The sequence below is a fragment of the Bufo bufo genome, chromosome 6 (assembly GCF_905171765.1).
Source record: "Bufo bufo chromosome 6, aBufBuf1.1, whole genome shotgun sequence".
Taxonomy (NCBI): domain Eukaryota; kingdom Metazoa; phylum Chordata; class Amphibia; order Anura; family Bufonidae; genus Bufo; species Bufo bufo.
In genome coordinates, this window is record NC_053394.1 from 402,606,739 (window position 1) to 402,623,906 (window position 17,168).

The window sequence follows — 17,168 nt, forward strand, 5'->3', positions numbered from 1 at the left end:
CTTACTGGGAGTAGTCAAAGTGCTGGGTGGGTGACTACACCCCATGTTCCAGGCCGGGTTTTGCCAGGCATAAAAACCAGCCAGCACTGCCAGGTGGGGAGGATAACCTCCGTCGGACAGTGGAGCTCAGAAGGTCTGTGTGCTTTAATCTGAGGGCTGTGTTGGGATCCGCGGCTTGAGCCTGGCTGGAGGGCTCAGACCCCTGTGAGGGCGAACAGGCCGCCTAACGCCTGCCTGTAGACTTGACAAAGCAGAACTTTCAACAGGAAGAAAAGGTGACTGTTTTATATATGAACTTTTCATGTGTGTGAATGATCAACAAGCAACTTGAGTTTTTGTTTTGCTTTCACGTGTGAATAAACACTGATGTTTTGAACCAAAAACTTGTACTTTGCCTCTGTGCTGCACCCGTTAATCCTAACTACCAGAGCGAATCCCCCACTGTGCACTTCTGCTGGGACTGTTTTGGCTCCATCTACACAATCTGGTTCACGACTGGAACTCTGGGCAGATTTTTCACTGGCGTTCTGGTTGTCATTCCCACTGCTTATTACTATGCAGATGGTCAGGAATAAACCTGTACCCCAACATATGCAAGATACACCTTTTACATAAGTCTGTTGTACAGATGTCTTCATCAAGAGGAGAGCTGGAGACCTGTCAACATTTCTTAGTTGTCTGTCCCCTGTCTGTGTCTAAAGATCACACTAAGTCTGAACATATCAAGAAGCTTGGTGAGGGGTGTGATGTAAAAATAATTCTGGAGTAAAGTGTCTTTTTCTTCTGGAGTACCAGTGGCTGACTCTGCTGCCATTAATTTTTTTCAGATTCAGCCTGTGACTAAGCCTTCAGCATGTATGAACAGAGTTAATATACCAATTTATTATAACCAATATTCCAGATATAATGTAATGCCTGCAAGACTCCAGACCAAAGAAGAACAGTCATAAGGGAAAGGAGGGGGGGTATGAACTGTGGCCTGTGTCCGCCAATCCACTCTCTATGTTCAGTTCAGTGTATCTCACCTCAGGTTTAGCACTGTACATCCTTTTTCTCCTTGCTCTGGGTTGTTGTCCAGCTGCTGACTAATAGTTCATCAAGTCTGCTATAAATATCGGCTTGTCTCTCTCACTCTTTGCTTGATCAATACAGGTCCTTTTATTCTGATTTGCTGTGCTATCTGAGCTATAATCAGTTTACCTGGTGGATTACTGACAGTTGCATTCCTGGACTTTGACCAAAGCCTGTTCCTGACTAAGAGTTATCGTGATTCCTCTGGTGTCCCTGATCCTCGTGGGTTAGCACCCTACCACTCCTGAGTGGTTGGTACAGTGGGTCAACATCTACAGATGGTAAAATTTCTTGGACTCTGCAGAGACAATTGAGTTGACAGTATTCAGAAGAAAAATTAGTTTCTTGACTTTCAATCTATGGATAGATGCCAAATTATGAAATACCCAGAATAAATGGAAATTTCGGAGAGGAGATTTAGTGAAAACATATCTTTTCAGGATGATCAGGATCAATTATTAACTGCAGTTCAATAGTTTTGTGATGCACAATTTCACATGATTAGGTTTAAAAGGTGACCCATCAGCAGTCACTACCTCAACCAGTGAAGATCTTGGATGTGGTCAATATGATGATCAAATCAATCTTAATGCCCATAAAATTTCCAGCTGTCCCAGAATCCAACATTGTCCAGTAGTGTAATATTAAAGGATGGTTTTCAAGAACAGAAAGTGCCCTAACAGGGTCCACAAAGTCTGGGATCCATGGGTCAATTGTAACATGACTATTTTTATACAAAATGCTCTGTCTTAAACTTGTAGGTTCTGAGGCAACAACATAACATTGGGGTGGAAGTGTATAGTAGAGGTGTGTAGGGGGTGTAAATCTCACCTGGTTTCCAGTTTAGTTGGGCGAGGTAGCAGAAATCCAGAGATGTGTTTTGGTTCAGCAAGGCATAGCTTGCTGGAGATGGTTTGTTTAAGTTATATGGGCTGGATTTATTTGGACTGGGAGACAGGTTGGTTGTGGGAGTCTCTCAGTCCACACCCACAGTCCAGTACAAGCATTCCCCTGGCCAGCCAGCTGCAATAATCACTGAGAGGAAAATCAATCATCAGTGTGTGTTTGTGGGAGGAGAGAAGGAAGCCTGAAGAGGCTCTGTGTGGTCCCAGCTAGGAGGGCTGGGGGGGGGGGCCACAAGGCTGACTAAAGCCTAAGTTTGGAGGGTCTAGTGATGCCTGGAGAAGAGGGGCATCTCGTGGTCAGAATCGGGAGGATTGGTGGCCGAGACCCCAATGGGTTGCATTGGTCGCAGTCTGACCGCATGGCTGAGTGAAGCTGAATACTGCAGTGTGAACACTTAGCTAGAGGTGAATGAGGGAAAACCTCTGTATAGTGAGCGCCTAGCCGGCCAAGGATTTATTGTTTTGTGTTGATGTAACACGTTGTGATGTGAAGCTGCGACTTCACCGTGCCAAGTGGTGCCAGACTTGGAAGTTTGATGTGCTGTGTGACCAATAAAACACCATTTGAGCTTGAAAACCCCCTGTTTGATGAGAAGTCTGTCATTGCCGTCCCAGGCAGAGAGAGCAATCCTTACACATGCAACAAATAACAAAAGATAAATTCAAACACAACTATACAAGTAAATATTTTTAATAATTGGAAACAAGTTTTAATATTCAGTTAAATAAATCAGCGTAAAATATTCTCTGCACATGGTGGATATACAGATGAGTTATCTGGATTCTATTTGCTTTTTGGATAAGAGACATTGATTCGTAATTACATACATTTCATAATCATCATTTATGAATCTTAACTGATTTCCCTTTCTCTTGTGTGACATGACTTTACTTTGACTGCAAGTGATATTTTTCTTTAGTTTAACGAAAGAAAATGGCTTCTCTCCTTTGTGAGTTTTTTGATGTTTAGAAAGATATGATTTATGGGTAAACATTTACCACATTCTGGATGTAAAAATGGCTTTTCCCTTGTGTACATTCTCTTGGTCTAACAAAATTTGATTTCCAGCTAAAACATTTCCCGCATTAAAAACATGAATATGGCTTCTCCCCTGTGTGACTCCTTTGAAGTCTAAAAAAATCTGATTTCCAAGTAAAACATTTCCCTCATTCTGGACATAAATATGGCTTCTCTCCTGTGTGAATTATCTGATGTGTAACGAGATATAATTTCCTGTTAAAATATTTCCCACATTCTGAACATGAGAATCGCTTCTCCCCTGTGTGAGTTTTCTTATGTGTAACAAGATTTTATTTCTTGTTAAAACATTTCCCACATTCTAAACATGAAAATGGCTTCTCCCCTGTGTGAATTATCTGATGAATGAGAAGAGCTGATTTAGAACTATAACTTTTCCCATATTCTGAACATGAAAACGGCTTTTTCCACCGTGTGATGTCTCTCAGGTTTAAGAAGATTTTAATTTAATGTAAAACATTTCCCACATTCTGGGCATGAAAATGGCTTCTCCCCTGTGTGAATTCTCTGATGTATAACAAGATCTGATTTCTGGTTAAAACATTTCCCGCAATTTTAACATGAAAACGGCTTCTCCCCTGGATGATTTCTCTTATGCCTAATAAAATCTGATTTCCAAGCAAAACATCTCTCACATTCTGAACATGAATATGGCTTCTCACCTGTGTGAATTCTCTGGTGTGTAACAAGAGTTTTGTTTAAAGAAAAACATTTCCCACATTCTGGGCATGAAAATGGCTTTTCCCCTGTGTGAATTCTCTGATGTCTAACAAGATCTGATTTCTGGTTGAAACATGTATTACATTCTGTACATTTAAATAACTTCGACCCAGTGTGGCATCTCTGATGTATAACAAGAACTGATTTCTGGTTGAAACATTTCCCACAATTTGAACATGAAAACGGCTTCTCCCCTGTATGATTTTTCTTATGCCTAACAAAATCTGATTTCCAAACAAAAGATTTCTCACATTCTGAACATGAATATGGCTTCTCTCCTGTGTGAATTTTCTGGTGCGTAACAAGAGTTTTGTTTGAAGCAAAACATTTCATACATTCTGAACATGAAAATGGCTTCTCTCCTGTGTGAGTTCTCTGATGATAATCAAGACTTGATTTTCGAGTAAAACATTTCCCACATTCTGGGCATGAAAATGGCTTCTCCCCTGTGTGAATTCTCTGATGTCTTACAAGAGCTGATTTCTGGTTGAAACATTTATTACATTCTGTACATATAAATGGCATCGACCCAGTGTGGCATCTTTGATGTATAACAAGATCTGATTTCTGGTTAAAACATTTCCCGCAATTTGAACATGAAAACGGCTTCTCCCCTGTATGATTTCTCTTATGCCTAACGAAATCTGATTTCCAAGCAAAACATCTTTCACATTCCGAACATGAATATGGCTTCTCTCCTGTGTGAATTCTCTGGTGGGTAACAAGAGTTTTTTTTAAAGCAAAACATTTCCCACATTCTGAACATGAAAATGGCTTTCCGTCCGTGCGTTTCATATGATCAGATGATGGATTTTTTCTGTGAATGTCAGAGGGTACATCTGTGATAATGGCATGTTTTTCATCTTGTGTGACAACATGATCATCTGCTTTAAAATGTGAAGACACCAGATGTTCTTCTGAGCTCCTGTTACAGTCATCTGTCAAAAAGAAAACATACTTTACAATTTTGAATAATATAACCTTAGAATGATATTATTATTATATGTTATAATATTTCTGTAGAAAATGACCTTCAAATTTGCAGAGCATGGAGCAAAATTGAATTCTCGACTGAGATATTCATTCACATTGTGGTACAATTGTTCAGGTAGTGGGACTCCTACACTCATAAAGTCTATGCACTAAGTGAAAGGGCTGCCAAAAATTACAAGGAACCGGCACTCCAATACACCCTTTATTACACATAAAGGAGGGTATCATACACACCCTTGAAAAATTATGATTGATGGCCTGCTGGTGACCCTGAAAAACATTAGGAGCAAGGGCCTGATAACTTTAAAACGCTTTGACTTATCCAGGCCATTCTGAGATTGTTTTTTCGTCACATATTGTACTTCATGACACTGGTAAAATGAAGTAAAAAATTTTTTATTTATAAAAAATTACCAAATTTACCAAAAAACTTAAAAAAATTGCAAATTTCCAAGTTTCAATTTCTCTACTTCTATAATACATAGTAATACCTCCAAAAATAGTTATTACTTTACATTTCCCATATGTCTACTTCATGTTTGGATCATTTTGGGAATGATATTTTATTTTTTGGGGATGTTACAAGGTTTAGAAGTTTAGAAGCAAATCTTGAAATTTTTCAGAAATTTTCAAAAACCCAATTTTTAGGGACCAGGTCTGAAGTCACTTTGCGAGGCTTACATAATAGAAACCACCCAGAAATTACCCCATCCTATAAACTACACCCGCAAGGTATTCAAAACTGATTTTACAAACTTTGTTAACCCTTTAGGTGTTCCACAAGAATTAATGGAAAATAGAGATACAATTTCAAAATTTCACTTTTTTGGCAGATTTTCCATTTTAATAATTTTCTTCCAGTTACAAAGCAAGGGTTTACAGCCAAACCAAACTCAATATTTATGGCCCTAATTCTGTACTTTACAGAAACACCCCATATGTGGTCGTAAACCGCTGTACGGGCACACGGCAGGGTGCAGAAGGAAAGGAATGCCATACGGTTTTTGGAAGGCAGGTTTTGCTGGACTGTTTTTTTTGACACCCATGTCCCATTTGAAGCCCCCTGATGCGCCACTAGAGTAGAAACTGCATAAAAGTGACCCCATCTAAGAAACTACGCCCCTCAAGGTATTCAAAACAGATTTTACAAACGTTGTTAACCCTTTAGGTGTTCCACAAGAGTTATTGGCAAATGGAGATGAAATTTCCGAATTTAAATTTTTGGGCAAATTTTCCATTTTAGACAATTTTTCCCAGTAAAAAAACTAAGGTTAACAAAACTCAATATTTATGGCCCTGATTCTGTAGTTTACAGAAACACCCCATATGTGGTCCTAAACAGCTGTACGGGCACACAGCAGGGCGCAGAAGGAAAGGCAAGAAAAGAGAGGGTCAGACAGGGAAGGCAATGAAGCCCCCCTGAATACTGCTCAAAGATTGCAACAAGAAAAACTATAAGGGGGCAGTATACTAAAATAAAACTTCACTTTTAATTATATATAGGAGATAAAAAGGCCCCTACAGACGAACAAACAAGTAAGACGTACACACCCTCAGCGTGATGTAAGGAGAGGATGCTGAAGGCTACAATAACAACATTAATATTAATGGTGGGCTAGACAAAAGCAAAACGTAGAAGGTCAGAGGGGGGTTGTTGGTATAGAATACCCACTGGCCCTAATGACTCCCTACTTGTCCTAGTCCACCCTAGTAGTGTATCTAAAGGACGGGGTCCAAAAAGCCCAGCAAGGGGTGGCCCAGACTGGAGCTCTAATCCTGCACTGGAAGCCCTAATTAAGCCCTAACCAGTAACAAAAAAAGACCTTACGTACAATATGAAAAACACATTGATGCAAGTTGTAAGAGATATGCCCCAACCAAAAACCAAAAAGGATAAGATGAGGAATACTCAAGTGTCCCGACGCGTTTCCTCGATAAAGGCCCCAAGATTCTTCAGGGGACACGGGGCGTAAATGATGGTTACCCCCGCTGGCATATGGCCCAACAGCTAGGGAATAACCTGTGCAGTTGCTACAGTCAGTGTGTGGCTGAGCCTAAAATTAACAACAGAAAACAGAAATCATAAGTATAGTAACCAAATGAATCACCACCAATCATCAAATATATGGGACGATTGAGGAGAGTGACTTACTGTTTGGTGGCTGCGGTCAGCGTATGGCTGTGGACCCAAACACAAGCAAGACCCAGGGTGGTGGTGTCTGCAGGAGTAGATGGACCGGCAGCAAATGGCGCTGCACTGCCCCATTATAAAGGCAGAGGGGCCATGCGGGACGCATCTCCAGTAATCGGCGCCAGCCGACAAGGCGTCCGCTGATGACGTCGTGTGATGCGCCTCACAGTCGCGGTCACGTGATCGGGAGAATCGAAACCACGTGGCCGCGCATGCGCTACAAGATCCTGCCCCATGCGTTTCATGGGGCCAAGGATGGAACGCACGGCTGCAGGCGAACTTCCGCATCACGTGACCTCTGAGATGCGCCGACGTCAAGCGCGGCAGCGTCATACCAACAGCCACAAGATCGGAGAAACAGCTGCACTTGCGCAGTAGTGCACTAAAAGACAGGTAAAATACGGCAGTCCAATCTGGATTATGTTGATTTAGCAACCTGTCTGGCTATGGCACAATTAATGTCATGCAAATCCACTCCTCCGGTCTGCATGACAACATAACGGGAACGCCCCCTAATGGTTAGTCTAATAGAGACATGGCCACAGGGAGAACTCAGCTCCGGTATGAATTAAAATAAATATGGAGAGGGGAGGAACAAAAGGGGGAGCAGACTGCTCATTGTTCCAGCAAGGCCATAACCCCAATTATCCCTCTCACATATTATTGAGGGACATGGCAGTATGTGCCCATTGTCCCACATGGAAGACCAAAATTAAAGGGGTTTATATGACAGAGAAACAGCCCACGGGGCTGACCGGGAACAATGGTGATCAGAGAAAACAACCGAAGTTCAATTGTTCATTAAGACCGTGAGGGGCAACCGTATTCAGAGTAAACGTCCACCAGCATTCCCTTTGGAGAATGTGTCTGTTCCAATCACCGCCCCGCGCGGGTTTATCAACACGCTCAATGGCCATGAAGCTAATAGACGCAGGATGTCCATAATGGGATGACTGCACATGACGCGCTATGGGGGTATCCCTGTTGTTTTGGATATCACTAAAGTGCTCCCCCATACATTTGCGCAGTTCCCTGAAGGTCTTACCAATGTAGCGTAACCCGCACACACAGGTTATTAGATAGATCACACCAGCTGTGCGGCAGTTTATGAAACCCCGCACATGGTAGACAGTGTCATTGGGTTCTCCAGTGAACATCTTGCCCTGTGGTAGGCAGCCAGAGAAACTGCAATGGGCGCACCTATGGCATCCCGTCACGGGCACATCCAACCATGTGCGTGGTCTCGCTGGAGGGGTGAAATGACTGTGTACCAACCTGTCCCTTAGGTTGTTACCCCTCCTAAAGGTCAGGGAAACAGAGAGATTAAGGACCTCCGCCAGGTCTGGGTCCATCAGTAAGGTGTCCCAGTGACGTGCCAGAACCCTCCTAACTTGAGAAGCAGCAGCATCAAATGTGCCTATTACCCGGACAGTACCTTGAGATTCACGTGCCCTACTGGTCGTGGGGTGGAGTAATTCCGTTTGTGTGCGTTCCTTAGTTTTCTCATAGGCCAATTTGAGGGTCCTATCCGGATACCCCCTCTCCTGAAACCTAGACCTCAGGTCTCTGGCATGGTACTTAAAATCACTTGGTTCTGAGCAATTAAGTTTTAGTCTAAGATACTGTCCAGTGGGGATCCCTTTCTTAAGGGGGACAGGGTGACAGCTGTCCCACCTAAGAAGGGAGTTAGTGGAAGTGGGTTTACGGTAGATGGACGTACTTAAACCTCCTTTATCATCCCTGAAGATAACCACATCCAAGAAAGGGAGGCGATCTTTGACAATAACAGAAGTAAATCTCAGGTTGAAGTTGTTAACATTCAACTCAGAGATAAGTCTATCAAAGTCGCTCTCTGGCCCGCTCCACAACAGAAAAATATAGTCAATATAGCAGGACCAGAGAGCGATATGATCGACAAACCACATTGATGGTTCCCCAAAAACCACAGACTCCTCCCACCACCCCAGGAGCAAGTTGGCATATGATGGGGCACATGAACTGCCCATGGCAGTGCCCCTGAGGTGGTGGTAGATCCGGCTGTCAAAGAGAAAAAAATTACTTGACAGTATAAAGTCCAGAAGTTCAAGAGTAAAAGCATTATGCGAGGTAAATTGCTGCCCCCTAGTTTTCAGGAAATGGTTGGTGGCCTCCAGACCTCGATTGTGTGGGATAGAGGAGTATAAAGCCTCCACATCAATGGAAGCCAAGAACTAGTATGGCTCGATACAGATATCTTCCAACTTCCCCAACAGGTCACCCGTATCCCTCACATAGGCCGGCAATGCCACAACAAAGGGGCGCAACACCTTGTCTACATAAATCCCACAGTTTTGTGACAGGCTACCAACTCCCGAGACAATCGGTCGTCCCTTGGTGGGGGTGGTCCCTTTGTGGACTTTTGGTAGACAGTAAAAGGTGGCTGTTACCGGATGGAGTGGGTAGAGAAAGTCAAATTCCTCACCGCTGATCAAATTGGCACTTTTGGCCCGCGGTAAAATGTGTCTTAGTGTCCTTTGTAACCCACTAGTGGGGTTAGTGGGAAGTATCTCGTAACTGGTTTCATCCGTCAGGACAGAAAGACACATTTCTTTATACACAGACATATCCATCACGACCACATTGCCGCCCTTATCCGACGGTTTAATTATAATACTTTTATCACTTTCAAGAGTCTTGATGGCTAGCCTTTCCTCTTTGCTGCAGTTAAATCTGTGTGGAACCGAGTGTAGAGCGGCCAAATCAGAGGTAGTGTGTTATAAAAACACATCCACACAGGAAACATCGCCCATTGGGGGCATTCTAATATTTTTGTTCTTCAGGGACGTAAAGGGACCCAACCCTTCAGCGTTGGGTGCTGAGTGGTCAAGGTTAAAAAGTAAGTGGACGTCCTTCAAGATTTCCACAGGAACGCCCAATTCACGGCTTTCCCTTTTGTCTCTTAGTTTATGAAACTTGTGCCACTTAAGTTTACGAGCAAAGAGATGGAGATCTCTTGTCCACCGAAAAATGTCAAATTTATTAGTTGGAACAAAAGAAAGTCCACGTCCAAGCAACCTAAGTTCAACTGACGACAAGGCGCGGGAGGATACATTTATGACCCGTTTATCCAAGGAAACAAGGCATGTGGTACCTATTGTTGTGTGTTCCGGCTCCTCAGAGGGTAGTGTGCCCCTTGATCTAAAAAAGGAGAGCCCAACGTATATACAGGCAAAGTTTGGGGGGGATTTTGTGGATTATGCCTGGGGCGATTGCCCCGTCCCCTGGATCTGTAAGATCCCCGGCCCCTATTTTTAGGGTACCTTTCTTTCTCTACGTCCGACGTTTCTGTATCCGTGGATGAGAGGTCGGTGTTCTGGGTAACGGGTGGATTTGTTAAAAAAATGATATACCTTATTATCGCGGAAATCCTGAAAGTCTCTGTTAAACTGTTTGTGCTTACGATCCTTCAGTTGATACTGCTACCGCTCCACAGTATTTTGTAACTGCACCTCTTTAATACAGAATTCAGGTTTTGACTGAAATTTCTTTGCAATTTCAATCTGCTCACTTAGACTACACTCTGCCCGCTCCAGAACCACCTTCTCCTCATCCAGGAGTAGCTGCATCAGTTTCAAGGAGCTCGATGTAGCCTCCCTTTCCCATTTTTTCAGGAACTCCGGATTCCTGATACGGTGTGCTCGGGTAAGGGTAATACGAAGACCCCTAGGTACAATCCCCTGTCTTATATAATGTTCCAGCCCCTGCACCTCCCACCAGGAGCTAATGTGCTCCTTCTATAGTCTGGTAAGTTCTGAGAAGGCACCATTCAATGTTGGGGTGTATTTTTTCTGTACAAACAGTTGCTCAGAAAACACCATACTCGCCTCTGATACCCATATGTTCCTATCCAGGCCTGTGGTCAAAAACCCTGACATACCCCTAAACTTCAAAAACAAGAGAAGAGTGTCAGACAGGGAAGGCAATGAAGCCCCCCTGAATACTGCTCAAAGATTGCAACAAGAAAAACTATAAGGGGGCAGTATACTAAAATAAAACTTCACTTTTAATTATATATAGGAGATAAAAAGGCCCCTACAGACAAACAAACAAGTAAGACGTACACACCCTCAGCGTGATGTAAGGAGAGGATGCTGAAGGCTACAATAACAACATTAATATTAATGGTGGGCTAGACAAAAGCAAAACGTAGAAGGTCAGCAGGGGGTTGTTTGTATAGAATACCCACTGGCCCTAATGACTCCCTACTTGTCCTAGTCCACCCTAGTAGTGTATCCAAAGGACGGGGTCCAAAAAGCCCTGCAAGGGGTGGCCCAGACTGGAACTCTAATCCTGCACTGGAAGCCATAATGAGGCCCTAACCAGTAACAAAAAAAGACCTTACGTACAATGGGAAAAACACATTGATGCAAGTTGTAAGAGATATGCCCCAACCAAAAGCCAAAAAGGATAAGATGAGGAATAATCAAGTGTCCCGACGCGTTTCCTCGATAAAGGCCCCAAGATTCTTAAAGGGACAGGGGGCGTAAATGATGGTTCCCTGTGGTCATGTCTCCCTGTGGCCATGTCTCTATTAGACTAACCATTAGGGGGCGTTCCCGTTATGTTGTCATGCAGACCGGAGGAGTGGTTTTGCATGACATTAATTGTGCCATAGCCAGACGGGTTGCTAAATCGACATAATCCAGATTGGACTGCCGTATTTTACCTGTCTTTTAGTGCACTACTGCGCAAGTGCGGCTGTTTCTGACTCCGATCTTGTGGCTGTTGGTATGACGCTGCCGCGCTTGACGTCGGCGCGTCTCAGAGGTCACGTGATGCGGAAGTTCGCCTGCAGCCGTGCGTTCCATCCTTGGCCCCATGAAACGCATGGGGCAGGATCTTGTAGCGCATGGGCGGCCACGTGGTTTCGATTCTCCCGATCACGTGACCGCGACTGTGAGGCGCATCACATTACGTCATCAGCGGACGCCTTGTCGGAGATGTGTCCCACATGGCCCCTCTGCCTTTATAATGGGGCAGTGCAGCCCCATTTGCTGCCGGTCCATCTACTCCTGCAGACACCACCACCCTGGGTCTTGCTTGTGTTTGGATCCACAGCCATACGCTGACCGCAGCCACCAAACAGTAAGTCACTCTCCTCCATCGTCCCATATTGGATGATTGGTGGTAATTAATTTGGTTACTATACTTATGTTTTCTGTTAATTTTAGGCTCAGCCACACACTGACTGTAGCAACTGCACAGGTTATTCCCTAGCTGTTGGGCCATATGCCAGCGGGGGTAACCATCATTTACGCCCCGTGTCCCCTGAAGAATCTTGGGGCCTTTATCGAGGAAACGCGTCGGGACACTTGAGTATTCCTCATTTTATCCTTTTTGGTTTTTGGTTGGGGCATATCTCTTACAACTTGCATCAATGTGTTTTTCATATTGTACGTAAGGTCTTTTTTTGTTACTGGTTAGGGCCTCATTAGGGCTTCCAGTGCAGGATTAGAGCTCCAGTCTGAGCCACCCCTTGCGGGGCTTTTTGGACCCCGTCCTTTGGATGCACTACTAGGGTGGACTAGGACAAGTAGGGAGTCATTAGGGCAGTGGGTATTCTATACCAACAACCCCCCTCTGACCTTCTACGTTTTGTTTTTGTCTAGCCCACCATTAATATTAATGTTGTTATTGTAGCCTTCAGCATCCTCTCCTTACATCACGCTGAGTTTTTCTAGCAGAAGGAAAGGAATGCCATACGGTTTTTGGAAGGCAGATTTTGCTGGACTGTTTTTTTTGACACCATGTCCCATTTGAAGCCCCCCTGATGCACCCCTAGAGTAGAAACTCCAAAAAAGTGGTCCCATTTTAGAAACTACGGGATAGGGTGGCAGTATTGTTGGTACTAGTTTAGGGTACATATGATTTTTGGTTGCTCTATATTACACTTTTTGTGAGGTAAGATAACAAGAAATAGCTGTTTTGGCACCGTTTTTATTTTTTGTTGTTATTTACAACATTCATCTGACAGGTTAGATCATGTGATATTTTTATAGACCAGGTTGTCACGGATGCGGCGATACCTAATATGTATACTTTTTTTTATTTATGTAAGTTTTACACAATGATTTCATTTTTGAAGCAAAAAAAATCATGTTTTAGTGTTTCCAAAGTCTGAGAGCCATAATTTTTTCAGTTATTAGGCGATTACCTTGGGTAGGGTATGATCTTTGCGGGATGAGATGACGGTTTTATTGGCACTATTTTGGAGTGCGTGTGACTTTTTGATCGCTTGCTATTACATTTTTTGTGATGTAAGGTGACAAAAAATTGTTTATTTAGCAGTTTTTACGGTGTTTATCTGAGGGGTTAGGTCATGTGATATATTTTTATAGAGCCGGTCGATACAGACGTGGCGATACCTAATATGTATACTTTTTTTCTGAATTGACCTGCGGTTTGCGGCTGTCACGGGGTTCCGAAGGTGCACTCGGTCCCCCATTTCCCGCAGACCTGTTGCTTAGCTTTGGGAATGAGGATCTGTGTTTGACCTCATTCCCAGGGCGGCTTTACTAGCTGTGTGGTTCCCTGCTCCTAGTCTGCCTTGAGCGCAGAGCTGATCACTCGGTGCTCGACTGGTTGGTCTGTCGGTCATGTGACCCTGGCCACGTCACATGACCCTCACTCCCCACTATAAATACAGGCAGCCTGCTGGCTACAGGTTGCCTGTTAAATTCTAGGTTCCTGGCTATTTGTTGGACTACTGAATACTTACCTGATCCTGTTCCCTGACGATCCTTTGCCTGCTCCTCCTGTACTGCGCATCCGTCCTGGTATTGTGACCTCGGCTCCCACCTGACTACTCTCTTAGGACTCCTCTTGTACTTCTCTCTCCTGGTATTTGGCCCCGGCTTCTCCTGACCATTCTTTGCTTAATCCTTTGTACTGCGTAGCTTTCTTGGTTCTGACCCGGTCCGTTCATGTTCCGTATTTTGTCTTGTCTGTCTTCCCTGCACATATCATAAGTTAGGGACTGTCGTCCAGTTGTCCCCTGTCATCAGGACTCATAAGGCAAGTAGGCAGGGCCAGGGGTGAGGGTGGAGCGCAGTGGTCACTATCCTTCCCCCTGTGTGTGTGTGGACGTGACCGATACAGCAGCGATCGCAGATACGGGGGTGTCACATGACCCCCCCCCCCGGCGTTGTGAAAGGGTGCCCACTGAATGATTTCAGCGGGCATCCTGTTCCAATTAACCCCCGCCGCACCGCAAACGCATTTTAAACCCATGACGTACCGGTACGTCATGCGTCCTTAAGGACTCGGGAAACATGCCGTACCGGTACGTCATGCGTCCCTAAGGGGTTAAAAGGACTTGAATCAAAAATTGAATCAATTCCCTACACTATCTGTCCCTTCTACAGCACAGCTCTCCCTGACTAACACTGAGCCGAACCACGTGTCATCTGGTTCTTTATAGCACCCGATGACGCGTTCCGGCCAGCCAATCACTGTAATGCAGTTAACCAACATGGCTATGGCATTACAGTGAGTGGCAGTACTTACCTGTACGTTTATTGACTGCGTAGCAGCCAACAAACATGCAGGGAGGAGACTTGAGCATTGCGCTCGAGCATACGCAGTATTCTGCTGACCACCGCGATGTACCGAGCATCACGATGCTCGAGCCGAAATGGTGTTTGGCCGAGCATGCTCGATCAACACTAATCAGTAGAACTCCGAGCAAAGACCAGTAGATCATGACGTTAGGCCATCAGGCTGTTCTCTTGTAGTTTCCCACTTTTGGGTTGAAGCCAGTATCTTCATTGGTTTCAATGTGTCTACCACCACTCTTTTCTAGTGAAAGGCTCAATGGAGAATAATATAATGACCTGTGAGTCAGTGCTATTAGGTGGTGTTTGTGTCACACACACACATCTTGATGGCTGCATCTACTTTACCATAAAACAGGGCAGAGAGGAGGAGCAGTGTTGTCTCAAAGAAGCCATGGCTTTAGAGCAAGTGTAAGGCTGGTATCTCATTATTTTTTTTTATTCTTTGTATAAAAAAGTTCTTTAGACTTTTCCTGCCTTCATAATCTATTCCTAGTATTGGCTAAACCGTCTACATAGACAAATAACACCAAAAACTGCTTATACTAATAGCCTAGCATATACACTGGCCTTATGAATAATAATTGTGGCTGCCATCACTACTATGGGGGCACTGGGATATCTGAAAATGGGGCATACAAAAGAATAGGCAATTGTATAATTCGCAAAACATGTTTGCCATCCTCAGTTCCATGGTAGATCACCTAGACAGAGCTACAGAAAAAGAATATTCTACACAGAAAATATTTGGCCATTAGGCAAACCGCCCTTTGATTTTGTCAAACCAGGAATGGAGCCTACACAGAGATAAGGTATAATGGAAAGATTTTCACCACTTCTGTGTTGTTGACCTGCATGGGGTTTTGGCTGACAGTCACTGCAGATCACCATAGGATTCTTTTTCAAGTGATGTTTTAATACATATTAGTGCAATTACATCATTTTGTGTTTAATTTCCATCCAGAGCATGTAACAGTATAATGGGCCATCAAACAGAGTCCCTCTCTTTGATGGCACAATATACTGTTACATGCTCTGGGTGGAAATTAAACAGAAAATGATGTAATTGCACTAATATGTATTAAAACATCACTTGAAAAAGAATCCTATGGTGTGCCATAGATCTTCCTTTCTATAACGGATTGACTTTTGTCCTCTATGAGCACCCACCACTAGAGGGTGTGCAGATCTCATTCTAGTTAAATAAACTGCAGATCACCAAACACTGACATGTGAACTAGGCTTATTTTTAAGGAATTAACGGTTCCTTAGTTGAAAAATTGGCAAATAACTCTGAAGTACTTATAGCAGATGATAATGGAACAGGCCTTGCTCACATAGGTATATTTTATATCCATATTCATGTCCATAATATAAATGATCAGCAAGTTTTATCATCTAAAATGCTAGAAAATTGAGCTTAAGAAAATGAGTAGAGTCTGAATGAGTAGAGTCTTCTCTGTTTTATTTAGTGGTTACTACTCACCTGGGCGGATATCTGTAGGAATGTCCTCTATACTCTGCTCACCACCCCTCACATGTGTCTCTGTAACATATATAATGTTCAGATCTTCACCGGGATTCACAAGCTGTGAAAGGAATATTGTAAAATTCATCAGACGGTAGAAGTCATGTTGAAGGTTTTATATGACCAGAAAACATCAGTAATTAGAATGACGACCAAAACTGACATGAAAGCAGGAGTTATCTGACCCAAATATCTGCAGGTCTCCTGTACAACTCCAACCTGTTTGTTCCAAACAGCAGTATCCATAGTCAGAAAATTGTGAGATGATCCAGACAACATGTAATGTCTATGGTCAGCTGTAATCCTGCCATCTCCACCTTTCTCATTATATAAGGATAAAAGATAAAACTGTTACAGACAGTGGACGTAGATCAATCATGCCAACCCACTGCTTTAACTTTGGCCTTTTCCTGAGGGACTTATCCTGGCAGTCCCCTGCTTTTCACCCTTTCTTCCCTATACAGGGATCTGGCATTTGCTGCAGGGGAGCCACCAAGCTGATACCTCTTGGAATAGTCCCGTTGTGGTTGGCTGCTGACCCATGGGGGTTAGAGACACAAGTGCAAAGCCAGAGAGATCAGGAAAAGCTCATGCTAATCTGATAATCAGTCCAAAGGTCAGGAAAGGCAACACAGGGTCAGAATGGTAAACAGGAACGAGTCAGGTCAGGCGGCAGAGATTCAGAATCCAGGCAGATGTCAGTACACAGACAGACAAACAGGTTATAGCACCTTTGCAGGATCTACCAAGCTAGAGAAGCCTTGAAAAAGGTGCCTTAAGACTGAACACAAGATCTTCACAGCCTTTCTACAGATCATAGAGAACATTTCATGAGGCATTATCTACATCTACCTGATCATCATCCAGTGGGACATTGTGATGTTCTTCTGAACCATCCTGTGAAAGAAGAGGACTGGGACATCTCTCCGGTGTTGTCATCTTACTGGATCTAACTGTGGGAAACGCATTCAGTGACTGAGTTCATTCCTTACATACAGATAATTAGAGGACATGTGGATTTAGTCATATCTATTACCTGGTGATGTGAGGGGCCGGTGATCCTCCATCATGACGTCCTTGTACAGATCTTTGTGTCCTTCTAAATATTCCCACTCATCCACGGAGAAAT

The 17,168-nt window shown here is 43.7% G+C and overlaps 1 protein-coding gene across 4 annotated transcripts in view; it reads right to left on the reverse strand.

Moving 5' to 3' along the window:
- Positions 1-2,684: 2,684 nt before the first annotated feature.
- Positions 2,685-17,168, reverse strand: part of LOC121004481 (gastrula zinc finger protein XlCGF57.1-like) — a 263,952-nt gene continuing 249,468 nt past the window's right edge. Inside the window, exons 1-4 of one of the 4 annotated variants that reach the window (XM_040436728.1) lie at positions 17,076-17,131; positions 16,892-16,992; positions 15,998-16,100; positions 2,685-4,673 (exon numbers count right to left, since the gene is read on the reverse strand). In XM_040436728.1, coding sequence (XP_040292662.1) covers positions 3,571-4,673; positions 15,998-16,100; positions 16,892-16,992; positions 17,076-17,109 — 1,341 coding nt within the window. In that variant the 5' untranslated portion in view covers positions 17,110-17,131 and the 3' untranslated portion in view covers positions 2,685-3,570. Of the gene's footprint in view, positions 4,674-15,997; positions 16,101-16,891; positions 16,993-17,075; positions 17,132-17,168 lie in introns of those variants that run through there. The other 3 variants (XM_040436727.1, XM_040436723.1, XM_040436725.1) reach the window with 3 other exon arrangements.